Here is a 13,823-nt window from a genome sequence, read left to right as displayed (position 1 = left end):
ACAGGAGTCCTAAGGAAGCCAGGCTCACAGGAGTCCTAAGGAAGCCAGGCTCACAGGAGTCCGTGCGGAAGGAGGGGTCTGCAGAAGGCGGCTCACCTTTGTATGATGCATGTGCTTTCCCAGGACCACTGTGGGTTTTCTGAGAAAGTTCTATGTTTAACTGAGGTCACAGGATTAGTAGGAGTGGTGGTAGTGAGAGTGGTGGTAGTAGTAGTGGTAAGTACTGTAACTTAATAGAAAATAAGAGTAATTTTATATTCCTTTGGTTTAGGCTTTTTCTTTTACATGTGGCTTTTCTACACTATTCAGCTTGACACATAGAAATATATTCCTTTCAATTCTAGAAACATTCTTGTTGGGTTTTCCATACGTCCCTTTTCTTTACTACTGTTCTGTCTTACCTGTCGCGTGAATTGTCATGTGAGCCTTTCACTTTTTATTTCCAATGACTCTCCGTGTCATTTCCACCTTAACCCACATCATGGACTTCCCTCCCTCTGTCTTTAGTTGAGGAGTGTGGTGAAAAGTATCTCCTGACAGTGCTTTACCATATTCTCTGGGCCTCTGTGCAGAATACCTGTCCCCCTCTAGGTGCTGGTCTGTTTCCTCTGGGAGTTTCTAGGCTCCAGTGGTATGTTTTTATGGCTTCCAACGTGTCGGCAGGGTGGCTTTTGAGCTTGCTGCACTAACCCTTTCATTGTGTGCTGGGAGCTGAGGAGACCAATGGCAAGAGTGTAGATAGTCTAGAGCAGTTGGATCGGGCCTCATTTGCTGCTTTGAAATCCAGCTGGCAAATGAACTGTCACAAACGAGAGTGAGCACCCTGACAAAGGAGAAAGGCGTATTGTTAAGAATATTGCAAAGAAAGGATTTGTGCTTGTTTGCATGAACCACTTATGTTTCAGAAGAAAAGGAATTGTAAAGCGCCATTCCTCAGTGTGAACTGAGTGAGGTGGCTTCAGCTGCTGCTGTGATACTTGATTGTTCCTTCTGTTTGGTTTTGTTTGACATTACGTGAAATGGTCTGTCATGCTTTGGTTTGCACCTGGAAACCAAGCATTAATTTTATTAATCCTTTGATTATTTTCATAACAACATTCAGTTCCCCTTTTTAAAAGTTCCCCTGTTCCAACTGAGAATTCCAGCAATTCTTGAATTCCTCCCAAATTTTAAATAAATACAATAGCATGTAATCTCATAATGAGCATATGTATGTTGAAAAGAGTCTGTTTTACAGTCTGAGTTTAGATCATTTTTATTTTTTAACCAATAATACAATCTGAATTTGAATGTTGAAGGTATTTCTTCACAGAAAACTTAGTTTGAATTTTGGGAAACACTTGTGATCTCAAAAGTATATGAACAAAATTTTTAAAGCCACTCAGTTAAATACAGCTTAAATGGGTCATTTTATTCTTAAAAATGAAAAACTAATATTTTTGTCTTAGAAACGTAATTTGTATGTACATGTGCTGTTGTGTCACTGATTATATTAACACATGGCTGCATGATTCACCAGGAAATTTATGTGCCTGTGCACTTGCTAAACATGGAGGTCCTTCACTTCGTATTGCTGTCTACTTGGTCTAACTTTGCTCAGCCAGGGATTTCTAAGCAAGGAATTACTGGTGTTCAGTAAAGTAATGTTTCAGAATGTTTGATCAAGCCTGATGGAGGAGGCATTGCTCAAGGACTGTGTTAGGGTGTTATTGGCCTCAGAGAAAAGTAACAATCTATGCCTCACAATTAACTACATAATTAACTTCTGGAATTTGCGTCAGCAAATTACCTTCATTATTATTTAATTGTTGAAGTTGATATTATCTTGATACTGTAAGATTCTGGTATCAGGAAAACACGGCATCAGCTTATTCATCTGTTAAATAAATCTAACATTAAAAGATTGAAACCTGAAAATGTGTGTCTCCCCGACCCCAGGTTTTCTTCTTTTTTACTCTTAGGCTTTAGTAACATTGAAGGATTGTGTGCATGCTGTACTGTCTGATTACATCTAAAGTGATCATGGTCATAGCTTGTCTTGGTTCCATGTCGCATAGCATCTGGTGTCATGACTTGAAAGATCTTGTGTGATTGCATGTAAAAACCTGAACATTCCAGCCTTAAGTAAGTTGCCTTCCTTTGACTTCGACTGAGTTGGAAGACAGCCACCCTTACTATATTCTGTCTTCTCTTTTAGGCTTTGAGCTGTATTCCATGGTACCATCCATCTGTCCTCTGGAAACGCTTCACAATGCCCTCTTTTTAAAGCAAGTGGATGACTTTCTGGCTTCCATTGCTTCTCCATCAACCGAGGTTCTACGCAAGGTCCCTGAAATGAGTATGGAATTCACCCTCTTTGTTATTTTACTATTGGACAGTAGATACTGTACAAATATAGCCCAAATTTTAAAGATGTAAGCTTGGTGGTAATTGTGAATAGAATTTTTAAGAGAGACAGATGTAAGGGGATAATACTAGTAACTCCTTTGTGTGATATATCAAAATCGTTTTTCTAACAGTAAAAGTAAACAGTATTATATAGAGTTAGTGTCATTTTCTTGAAAAGCTATACTTGTCTTACTTGTCTAAAAGCTCACCTTAATCTTTTATAAGTCACAGAACTTTCACATGGACTTACACATGTCTGGCCCTCGCCGTTTTTACTAACCGATTAGAGACATGGACTTACACATGTCTGGCCCTCGCCGTTTTTACTAACCGATTAGAGACATTTGGTTGCTACTGTTGTTTTGTTTCATTGTTTGAAACGGGGCTTCTCTGTAACCCCAGCTTTCCTCAAACTCAGTGATCTTCCTTCCTGAACTTCCCAGGAGCTGATATTACAAGTATGTGCCACCACATCTAGGCTTTTAAAAGATCTTTTTGAAAAGATACCAAATTAGAACCACGGGCTATCAAACTATATTTCAAAAAAAAAAAAAAAATCTGAAGCTATTCATGTGTATTAAGAGAGTTCGTGGATAAGTAAGTTTTCAAATTGACTCTATGCTTCCTTAGAGTTACATTAGGGTGTTAAAGCTCTATAAATAATCCAGATTTTCTTGCAAAAAAAAAAAAAATTTTTTTTTTTAAATAACACTTGTTGCTTTTAGCTCCATGGTCTCCCTGAGCATATTGGAATTTCCAGTTTGGAAACATTAGTTTGAAATGAGAGCTGTTCTAGTTACCCTTTGCCATATCATTTGTTTCTGGAACCAGAGGCAGCTGTCAATCAATAGTGTTTAGTGATGAGGATGCTTCTAATCTATTTTCCTTTGAAGATGTCTTGGGAAGTAGGTGGTTAATGTTAGATTTACCCTCTCAGGAGACTGAAGCTGAAGGATTACAAGTTCAAGGCTAGCCTGGGCAACAGAGCAAATGTAGGGCCAGCCTGAACATCTTAGGATTGTCTCAAAATACAAAGTAGAAAGAGGGCAAGGGATATGGCTTAGTGTTATAGCACATCCCTAGCATGTATGAAGTTCCTAGGTTCAACTTCCAGTATTGTAAAATGATAGTTAAAAAAAAAAGAGGTTTTGTAGTACTAAGAGAGACTTGGTACGAAGCTATTCAGTTGTATTTATTTCTTTTCAGCCTCTATGGCCTCACGTTCCAGTCCAGGAATGAGAAGAAAAATTTCCTTAAATACATATACGCCTACAAAGATCCTCCCAACACCGCCGGCTGTGTTAAAGAGCACCAAAGCCAGCAGCAAAGCAGGTTAGAGATGTGCGTGAGTTTGTGGCTGCCGTGCAGCGGTGGTAGCAGGGGCAGCCGCTTGTCCAGTGGTGTAAAGTCCTAAACCACTGCTTTCCCATAGTGATGCTGAGCTCAAAATCTGTTGTCCTGACTCACTCACACACGTCTTTATCCATGCACTCTCCCTTCCTCTCTTGCCTTCATGTTTTCTTCTATATCTGTTAATAACATAGATCTCCTAGTCTTCTTTCTAAACTCTGTTCTGCTCTGCTAGGCCTAATACATCATTTATATTTAAATAAAACAATTCTGTTGCCCAGGGTTTTTTATCTTCCATTTGTAGTCTGGCGATGTGACTGCCAAATTCATCTCTTTTGCCAGCATCTTTGTTCTTCTGGCCAGGGTGATTGTGTGTGGATCCTTCCTTCATCCGTGGCTGCGGACAAGTTACCCCATGTCCGTGCTTTCCCCGGTGTCCAGCTCTGTTGTCTGCTCTGATGACGTTTGTCCCTGTGCTTTTCCCAGATGGGGCCCTGTTCCTGTTGTTCTCACTTTATCTTCTCTCCTGGATACCAGCTTACCTTAGAGCTCTGTGCTATCACTGTGAAAACTCATGGCTCGGGTGTCTGGATTCTTACTAAGTTTTTAATGTTTTTACATATTTTTGTATTATGAGTTTATAGTTGGATATCAGAAGGACGTATATATTAAAATCTCAGCTCTGCTACTTGTTAATCATATGTCCTGCCTCACACTAATCCTCAGTGTCCAGGAAAAAACAATCTGGGTAATGATTCTTCTACTGAATTGGCAAAAGTGACTATGCAAGGATAAAAAAAAAGTACTTGGCTACATTGTAAACATTCAGTGGATGGCAGTTTCCTTTACTGCTATTTTGCTATAGCTAACCTCCATTTCTGCCAGATAAATCTGCCTGGTATTCTTGCCTTATGAATCAGTATAAGTAGATTTAAGTCTTGTACAGTCAAATAAGGCTATACAGGGTTCAAAACTGTACATTTGTCTTAAATATAATTTTGATGCTTTTTTATACAATATAAAATTGACAATTGTACAGTTCCTTTTCCTAAGATATTAATACTGTTTTCTGTCCGTGGCAGTGAAGAAAACAGCTGAAAGGGTATGGCTTGTTTCTGTCAGCATGGCCAGGATTCAGGTGACCGGAGGTTTGCATGCTCTCGGAATTACAGGACACATGGCTGTTCTTTACGTGTTAATTATCCTATGAATGCATGGCATGAACATTTTTAAGTAACAAACTTAAAATGGTGTAGAATGTGTTTTGTGGCCCTCTTGCATTCCTCAGGTGAATGCTACTTGTTCATGATATGTGATACACACAACTCCAGGAACACAGTGGGCAACACGCAAGTGTGTGGATTTCTGTGTCACATACGAGAAGGCTTTGCTCTGTTGTTTGTGTTCAGGGTGTCCTTTTTCATAAGTGTCTGACAACTAGTTCTCCTTTTGTGTTCTCTGAATATGTTTCATAAGATTTTAATTTCCACCTGAAGCCCTTGGTAAATGAATTTTATGTTTTATTTTTATGGCAGATTTGATGCCTCACGTTTGTCAGGGAATGACTTGCTGTGTATTAAGATGTCTGCTTTGCTCATTCTTCATAGCTGTCTTAATATCTGACATACTAGCACTTGTCTTCTGCCTTTTTGTTTCCAGTTTTTGGACTTTACAAAAGACTGTCTTCTACTTGTTACTCTGCTTGCTCTATCTATTGAGTGATTTCTCCTCTTGGTTTCCGTTGACTCTCAGTATGATTATTGACAGGCCTTGTTTATTTGTTGTTGGGGTTTTGTTTTTATTTTTTTCTTTCTATCTCATGTGTATTCTATTATGCTTTATTTTGAACTAATTCAATAATCTGAAAAATTTCACTTAACTAGGTTCTTCTTTTTTTTCCAATATTCTTTTATTGATTGTTGTAAATATATCTCCTTAGCATTTCATGGTCTAATTGTGTATCATCCAAAACAATACATAGGAAGTTTTTGGCTTCCTTTACCTCTTCTTTGCTCCATCCTTCCTACATAGTTGTGTGTGTGTGTGTTAATTCCACTCACAACATAAACAATAAAATACAATGCTGTAATAGTTGCCTTAAATAATTATATTTATCATAACAAAATGAAGTGGGGACTGGGGGTACTTACTCAGATTTGCTTTTTTCCTGATATTTGTCATTTTCTCACTGGAGTCTGTGTTCTTGTCCAGTTTCATTTGCCTTTAGCCTAAACGTTTTACTATTGACCATATAGTCTGTTGACAACATAGTTATTTTATCATGACGAGAAAGGTCTTTGCCTATTCTTGCAACATAATTTTACTATCAAATTCTGGATAGAAAGGATTCCTTGCTTGGCAGTCCTGCTGATGTTTCCTCTGGTTCCCAGTGTCTCTACAAGCTCTAGCTGATTTAAATGTGCTGTGCTTACAGCGGGCTTTCAGCTTTCTCTGCCTCTGCGTGTGCCTGTGCTCTGTCTGCCCCTGACTTTCAGCAGTGACTGTGGCTGCCTCTGTTCTTCCTCCTCCTCTTCCTCTTCCTCTTCCTCCTCCTCTTCCTCTTCCTCCTCCTCCTCTTCTTCCTCCTTCTCTTCCTCCTCCTCCTTTCCTTCTCCTTTGGATTTGCATGGTAATCCTCACTGCTCTTTACTCTTCTGATTGCCTCAAATGCCTTTTAAATCCAACCAGTTTTAATTTCAGTTACTTTATTTTTATTTTTAAATTTGAAGCATTCTATTGGATTCTTCTTAGTTTTTGTTTTGAGACTTAAAGGTTTTCATTCATTATGAACATGATGATTTATTTCACTACAGATCATGAAGTTGCAGCTTTAAAAATTGTTTTTAAATTATTCATTTTCTGATTAGCCTGTGTCAGTTTTCTCCTTTACAAGAAAGATGTTTTCTGTTCCTTGCTATATTAAATATTTATAATACCATATATTAATCTTGTGTATTAAGTAACTTTACAATTAAATCCTAGCCATCATAAATGATATGTTACAAAAGCTTTAGATTCTGGTATTTCAATTATATTTCCACAAAGAATATTGTTTTATTTTAAAAGTAAAGAGTTAAATTTGCCAAACTCAGATTGTAAAATGACGTCCTTGAAGTGGCCAATGACTCAATATTCAGTTCTTTCTTTTCTTGTCGCCTGAGCCACCTGAGGCTTTCTGTGCATGCAGTAGGTTGATCACAGTTCATGTGTGAATTACAGTCTTGCCCTTTCTGTCAGTTTCACTTATCATTGTGTGTTTCTTCATACTAGTAAGACTGTTACGCTAGAGATTTAGCCAAGTTCTGTGATAAACGGTTCTCAGATAAAAGCTATTAGGAAGGAGCGATGGAAGGCCACTCTTGCTGCTTTCTCCTTACACATGTTGATTCTGTCACTTTCTGTTGTCCTGATATGCTGTCGTTAAGGTGATTGCAGGTCATGAAGAAATCTCAGCCTGACAAGCATGTACGTGTATAGTAGAGGTATGACTTCATTTAGATGAGCTCTCTGACCAGGCCTGGCCCTGATGTGGGTTCTGAGTTGAGAGGGAGTGCCAGCCTCCCAACATAGTAACGAGATCAAAGGCATAGGACGATAAGGTTTCTAGAGATGAAATGACATCCAGTGTTAAGCAAGTTTTGTTTATATTTCCTGTCAAATATGAGCAGGGACAGTTCTAATGGGCAGTTGGATTTCTATACGAGGAGCTAAGGAGAGAGGCCAGGCCACAAGTATGAATGAGATCAGTAGAATGGCTTGTACTTACAGCGATGGGAAGTGAGTATTTGCCATGAAGAATACAGAGTGAACCGAAACGCTGGTTTTAGGAACACAGTCTGTTTGTTGTTACTTTTGTATATTTGTGTTGACTTCTGAAAAGTCGGTGTTATATTGATAGCCTTCGATATCACAACTGTAACACACATAGCCACATTGCCCACCAGCATTCTCTTAACCCTGATGACTTGTGCAAATCCCAATGGCACTGGTTCTCTCTTCTGTTTGTATAGCAGTCGGCGGACCATCTCTGGCAATGGCTTCCCACACCTCATCTCGGAAGAAGAGCTTAAGTAGCAAAACTGAGGGCCATGAACCCAAGAAAAGCACTGGGAAGAAAAGATGAGCACACACCAGAACCGGAAGTTCCCGTGCTTAGAAAGGGACTTGTTGCTTAGCAAAGGATGTCTAAGAGATCTTGACTGATGCTGGTCAGAGCCAGCTTCATGTGTTACCATGCTTTACTTTATACATCTGTGTATTTCTTTAAACACCTCGAAAGCTAGAGGACCTTCTGTTTTTAATTCAGACAAGAAGCATTGGCAGGATCTAGAAATGTTCAAAATAATGTCTGTCCGCTTTGTGTAACGAAATTCCTGACAACTGCTATCGCTGTCACTGTGATGATTCCCACGTGCCTGTGGCAGAGACAAAGGACACAGAAATCCAGCTGACGGGTACCAAAGTGCGCTCTCTTCAGGTGCCTCTCTACACACTTGCATTTCTACAGGATTGCACTTAGTGAGATTGGACAGGCAAGGTCACGTGTTGATGAATTTTTTAAAAAGTACATTTCCAAAGAGACTTCGTTGACCATTAACATTAGAATCCTTTTGTCATTGTTACAGTAACATATGCTGCAATATTTATTGACTGGATTATATAGACCATGAATTATTTTTTCAATTTGTGCTTTGAATTTTTTATTGTGAATTATTTAAGATATTACAAATGCAGGTGGGAGAACTATACCTTTATACACATAAATTTACAAGTTAATCTGTAGAAAATATTTTCTTTATACATTTCTTTACAATCAAGAAAAATTTCTTGGTTCATCAAGAAAATTTTTTTTCTGTATTAGCAAGAGGGGCATTTTTAGAGTTCCTTTTATGAACTGTAACTGCTAAATTTGTAAATCTTACACTTGATTTTTTTGAGTTTTTCTTGAGACCTATGGACTCAGATCTAAAATGGAGTTCTGCTGTTAGTGTCACCCACGGTGTATTTCCTGTGTTTTCATTCTTATGTCCAGTGTCACCCATGGTGTATTTCCTGTGTTTTCATTCTTATGTCCAGTGTATTTGCTGATTTCACCAAGAAAACTCAAAAAGATTAAACATTCGTAGTAAGTAAATGGTGTTTACAAATGATGAGATTTGGAAGAAAGATTGAGGTGACTATTGTAATTTCATCTAATATTTTTAAAAAGGACATCATTTTCCTTGGTGCTTTTTCTCCTTGATGCACAAATAATTGTTTAAAAAATTTGAAATTACTCACAAACTAAACAGCCTGCTAAATAGAACTCTCAAACATTGGATATGCTGTAACTTAAGGTAGTGAGCTGTATTTCGAGCGTATGTTTAGAAGTACTGGACCCTTATTGTATAAATAGTTATTGTAATTCTTCTAAAGAGACTTCTAACCTTAAGTCATCTTATGAACTGACTTCTAGAGAATAGGCACATTATATTATCTCAGTGGTTTAAAAAGGGATGAGATACAGCAGTTCCAAATATATACAAATAAGTAAGTTCATATACTTCACTTGAATGTAAATGGATTCTATGGTGATAAATCTTGTAAACAATTGAATGTATGTACGTTTTCTATATGTGAATATGTGGTTAATGTACTCATGGGGTGTGAGGAGACTACTTTTATTTTTTAAGTGGAATGAATTAAAATTCTTTTTAGAATAAGAGTGACTTGAATTTAAAGCATTTTATTTTTGTTCTTTCTTTTATGTTTTGAAATAGAAAATCTCCAGAAGCATTTTCCATTAAATACTATTTAATAAAACTCACGAATGAGCATGCTCATAGCAGTGTGTTGTCCTCTGCCCGATGATACTCAGTTTCCTCAGTATCGTTCAGCAATTGTGGCTTTTCCTTATTCACCCAAATCAATACTGTTGCTTTGTAGACTCATCACTTTGCAAGAATCTTAGAACTGTTTTTTCAAAACACACTATCAGAGAGTCAGTTTCATAACAGCAAAATAAAGTCACCACCATTTATGCAAGTTTATCTGAAATAGCTGTTTCCAACAGTACTCAGGAGATGTGGGATTTGAGAGTTTTTAAGTGCTAAAACATATTGTTGGGTTTTTTAAATTTTTATTTGTTTATTTACTTTTGGGGTTGGTTTGCTTTTATTTTTTGCTGCCCAGTTTTCCAGCCACCAAAGAAATGAGGAAGCCAAGCTTGAGGGGTTGTCACCTCACCTTGAGCTGTTAGTCTTAGTAATTTCATTCCTTCCTTTACCCTCAGGAATCCTGTATCTCGGGCCTAATAGCCTGTTGGCAGACCCTGCAGAACTGCTGTAATAAGGAACATAGTCCATTCTGAATGACAAACAAACTCAAGAGGGCATCACAGCAGTTTTGTATTAAAAAGAAATGTGCTGAACAGTTTTTAAGTCACGAACAGAAAATCGAGGCAGAAAGGAAACGGTAACGTGGCAGAGTACATGGCACTGTCCTTGATGTTTGTACAGTGCAGAAACACGATAGGTGACAGCCATGAAGAAAATTAAAGGTTCTGAGAGGAGTCTGATGTAAAACTCAGGGCTGTTTGGAGCCCTTAACTGGAGGCAGGGCTTCTACAGAAGGAAAAGGAGAGGTGAGGGTAAATAACACAGGATGTTTGAAAAAGCCATAGGAAGAATATATATATATATATATATATATATATATATATATATATATATATATATGAGACTTAAATTGAGCTATGTCATATGCCACCTGGAGTGATAATATTTCATCCAAAAGCCATAGCCTAGCTAGCAAAAAAACCTAGTTCCAGAAATGGGAAGCTTGTCTCAAGTTGTTGGTTGGAGTAGAATAAGAGATTCCCAAAGCACTATAGGATATTGCTGTTGTCCTAGGTTGCCTCCCAGAACCTGAAGGACCTAATTGCTAAATATACCACACATTTTGGACATAGGACTTGAGGGAATCACTGTGGGGACTAGAGATAAGAGTATCCAAAGGTCCTATGAAAGCTGCCAAGATAGATAAGACGTTAATAATCCTAACCAGCTATAAACCCATGAATCATAACAGTGACTAGCCCAGCAAGATATTCCCAGTGGTACAATAGTAGCACTTGTATCTTGGGAACAACCAATAGCTGTATAATTGGTCTTGAGGCCAACTCACTGGAAGGGAAGTCCTGCCTAGTTCTATGAACCAAGTTAACTACCTGTGACTGCAGACATCACGAACCCCAGAAGATAACCGATGACTGCCTCTCCTAAACAAGTACACTTTCTAAATACATTCTAAATATTTATCCTTTTTCCAGCAGATGAGTATAGGTCGCTTACCTCATCAGCAGATTCTTCTTGTAGTAGATGGAGATTGTTACTGATTCTGGAGTGCTAGATGCCAATTAATGAGTCTGCAGTGCAAACCCCTACACGCCTGAGGTTGAGGGGACATTGCGGAAGAGAGGGCAGAAAGAGCTGGAAGCCTGATAGGGAAGCTGCACGCATGACATTTCAGGAATATGGTTGCCTAAACAAGACTTGAAAAATGACGACACTCTTTGACATACCAACATGGATGGGAGAAGTTTCACAAGGCCTCGCCTCTTGAAGGGCTACAGACAATCCTTGGGTTCTTAGAGAATAAATGTTCTCCAGTGATGATCATCCTTCTTCAGGCCCAAAGCACATGTATATACAAGCAATACTAACTGGACTTAGCAAGTTCAGTCAATGGCTAGAAGGGCAGGAGCATGGGGCGAGAGTGAGAGGTCATGGGTCCGAGGGAATGAGGAAAGGAGGGGAGGGGAGGGAGAGAGGAAGAATTGTAAATACAATAGTCAGGTATGAAATTCTCATTTATTTAATAAAAGTTAGCTAATGAGAAAGTGTTTTGATTAGGACCACCCGGGTTTCTAGAGTTTTTACTTCCCACTGTCAATGTAGTTTCATGCTAGAGCTAAGCCAAGATTTCACTTGTTTGATGTTCATGCTTTGTTAGGAGGTTCTCTGTCTCCTGTGAACGTTACAGACTGCTTTATTAACACCATTTTCCTATTGCCACATTGTCTGGACGGCATGGAGTACCCTGTTCTTGTTTTGTGGGGGATGGGACCTCTACTACAGGAGCTGCCGCTCCAGCCCCTCTCTTTTTCGTGTGGCCATACACACTGAGATTCATCCCTCTTGAAAGAGAACGAGCAAAAACCATTTTCCTTTTTTCTCGAAAGCTGGGCACCAAAATATTACCACATGAAGCTCCATCATATTTCTATTTGTGTTTATGGAAGACCCAAATTCTCTCTTTAGAATATATGATATTCTAAACTACATTCCTTTATGTATACTATATATTTTTAATGAATCATTGTATATTCTCTCTCTCTCTCTCTCTCTCTCTCTCTCTCTCTCTCTCTCTCTCTCTCTCTCTCTCTCTCTGTGTGTGTGTGTGTGTGTGTGTGTGTGTGTGTGTGAATCATTGAGATTCACTAGTTACTTCCCCTTTGACCTTTGTACCATGTTATGGATAGAAATAGCAAAATCAAAATCTCCACTTAGGAATTTCTCTCCATTCTTTTAATCTTTGGTTTTACCTTACTCTTTATTTGTGGCTGTTTCGTAGCACATATAAATTATTTATGACCATTTTAAGTTGTACTCTTACCCTAAAATATCATTTTACCCTATCGAGTGCTCTGAACCCTAAGTGGTTATGTATTGTGTTTATGGCCTATGATTTTGTTTGTATTCATATGTTATATTGGTTGTACTCCTTTTGTAGGAGTTTTCATATAATTTACAATAGACTTTGCTTTAAAACTAATATTAAGATCTCTTGCAAGAGGTTTGTATAATCCATGTATTTGTGATGTACCTTTGGAGGCAAAGCTTTCTGGTACTGTTGTCTTTAAACTTTTCATGTTTCTGTAACCATAATTAGTGGAGAAGGAACTACCAGTTAAAACTGACTTAAACTGTTAAGACAGTCAGTATACATTTCTTAAGGTCTAAAGGCAGAGTTGGCTCCAGCCATCTTGCTATCTGCAATTATATTACTAGTGGCCTCTGTTGTCTAGCTATCTCCACTGAGGTAACAAACTTTATCACAACAGTGTTTCACTTCTGCTTATGAGCTAGCTTTCAATGGCATTTAGGGCTACAATCCTTCCTTGTTCATAACTAGCCCAGCAAAAATGAAGACAGTTTTCCCCCAGTAATGAAATGGCCACTCATTGAGTATAGTCAGAACAACTAGTTTGACCACCTATCTGTCCTCGCCCATGTTAATAGCATTCATGGGAAATTGCATGAACCTGGAGCTGATGACCAATAGGCCCATCAGAAGCCTCAGCACCGACACTTTGAACAAGATAACTGATCTGTTTAATGATACTGAGCAGCAACATCTGTGAGAAATTGAGGTGCCACAGTAGTCATTTAAGGTAAGGGACCAAGATGAAGGAGTTAAAAAACAGAGTACCCTAGGCTCCTGTCCCATCTCCCTCTGGTGGACAGGCATGAGGACTGGTAATCCGTTGCTATCACTGATAGCAATGAACTTCATAAATTCACTGATGTGCAATGAACAACACCTTACTGCTTTGTGGCCTCAAGTGGGGAAGTGGGAGAAAACAGCCGAGTGGAGGAACCCTCAGTCAAGGCCTTGAAGTAAATAGAGTGCCTGGCTGGGGTAAAGCTGGGTCCCTGCAGACATTGCTGTGCTCTGAGCTTAAGCCTTCCCTCTTGACCTGAACTATACCAGGACTACCTTCCCGTGAGTAAGCCTGTAAAATCACACAGGACTTGGAGCTGGAGCTGACATATCCTAGTCTGTGCACTACATGCCAGTAACACCCCTCCCCCCCCCAGATAGCCAGGCAAAAGGGTATACACATTATCAAATGTATCCTACTTAGAAACACATATGATTATGTATGGGAGAGAGAAGAGCATAACCCAAATAATACTCTGATAGGAATGGGAAGGGGATGGGACGGGTAATGGCTGAATACCAGCAGTGTCTCTATGCACCACTTGTGAGCATGTCTGCTGGTGTTGGCTTGTCCCATTAAAGGCTGTCATCGTAACTACAAA

The 13,823-nt window shown here is 38.8% G+C and overlaps 1 protein-coding gene across 15 annotated transcripts in view; it reads left to right on the top strand.

The window, feature by feature from the left end:
* Ppip5k2 (diphosphoinositol pentakisphosphate kinase 2) overlaps window positions 1-9,442 on the top strand; it is a 61,236-nt gene extending 51,794 nt beyond the window's left edge. For 11 of the 15 annotated variants that reach the window (XM_034521260.2, XM_034521262.2, XM_034521255.2 and 8 more), the window contains 3 exons: window positions 2,198-2,338; window positions 3,595-3,720; window positions 7,749-8,071. In XM_034521260.2, the coding sequence (XP_034377151.1) occupies window positions 2,198-2,338; window positions 3,595-3,720; window positions 7,749-7,861 (380 nt within the window). In that variant the 3' untranslated portion in view covers window positions 7,862-8,071. Of the gene's footprint in view, window positions 1-2,197; window positions 2,339-3,594; window positions 3,721-7,748 lie in introns of all 15 variants that reach the window. The other 4 variants (XM_034521261.2, XM_034521258.2, XM_034521256.2 and 1 more) reach the window with 1 other exon arrangement.
* Window positions 9,443-13,823: the final 4,381 nt, after the last annotated feature.

This window comes from Arvicanthis niloticus, chromosome 17, assembly GCF_011762505.2.
Source record: "Arvicanthis niloticus isolate mArvNil1 chromosome 17, mArvNil1.pat.X, whole genome shotgun sequence".
Taxonomy (NCBI): Eukaryota; Metazoa; Chordata; class Mammalia; order Rodentia; family Muridae; genus Arvicanthis; species Arvicanthis niloticus.
Note: the sequence above shows the minus strand (reverse complement) of the source record. Positions and strands in the feature narration are given on the sequence as shown.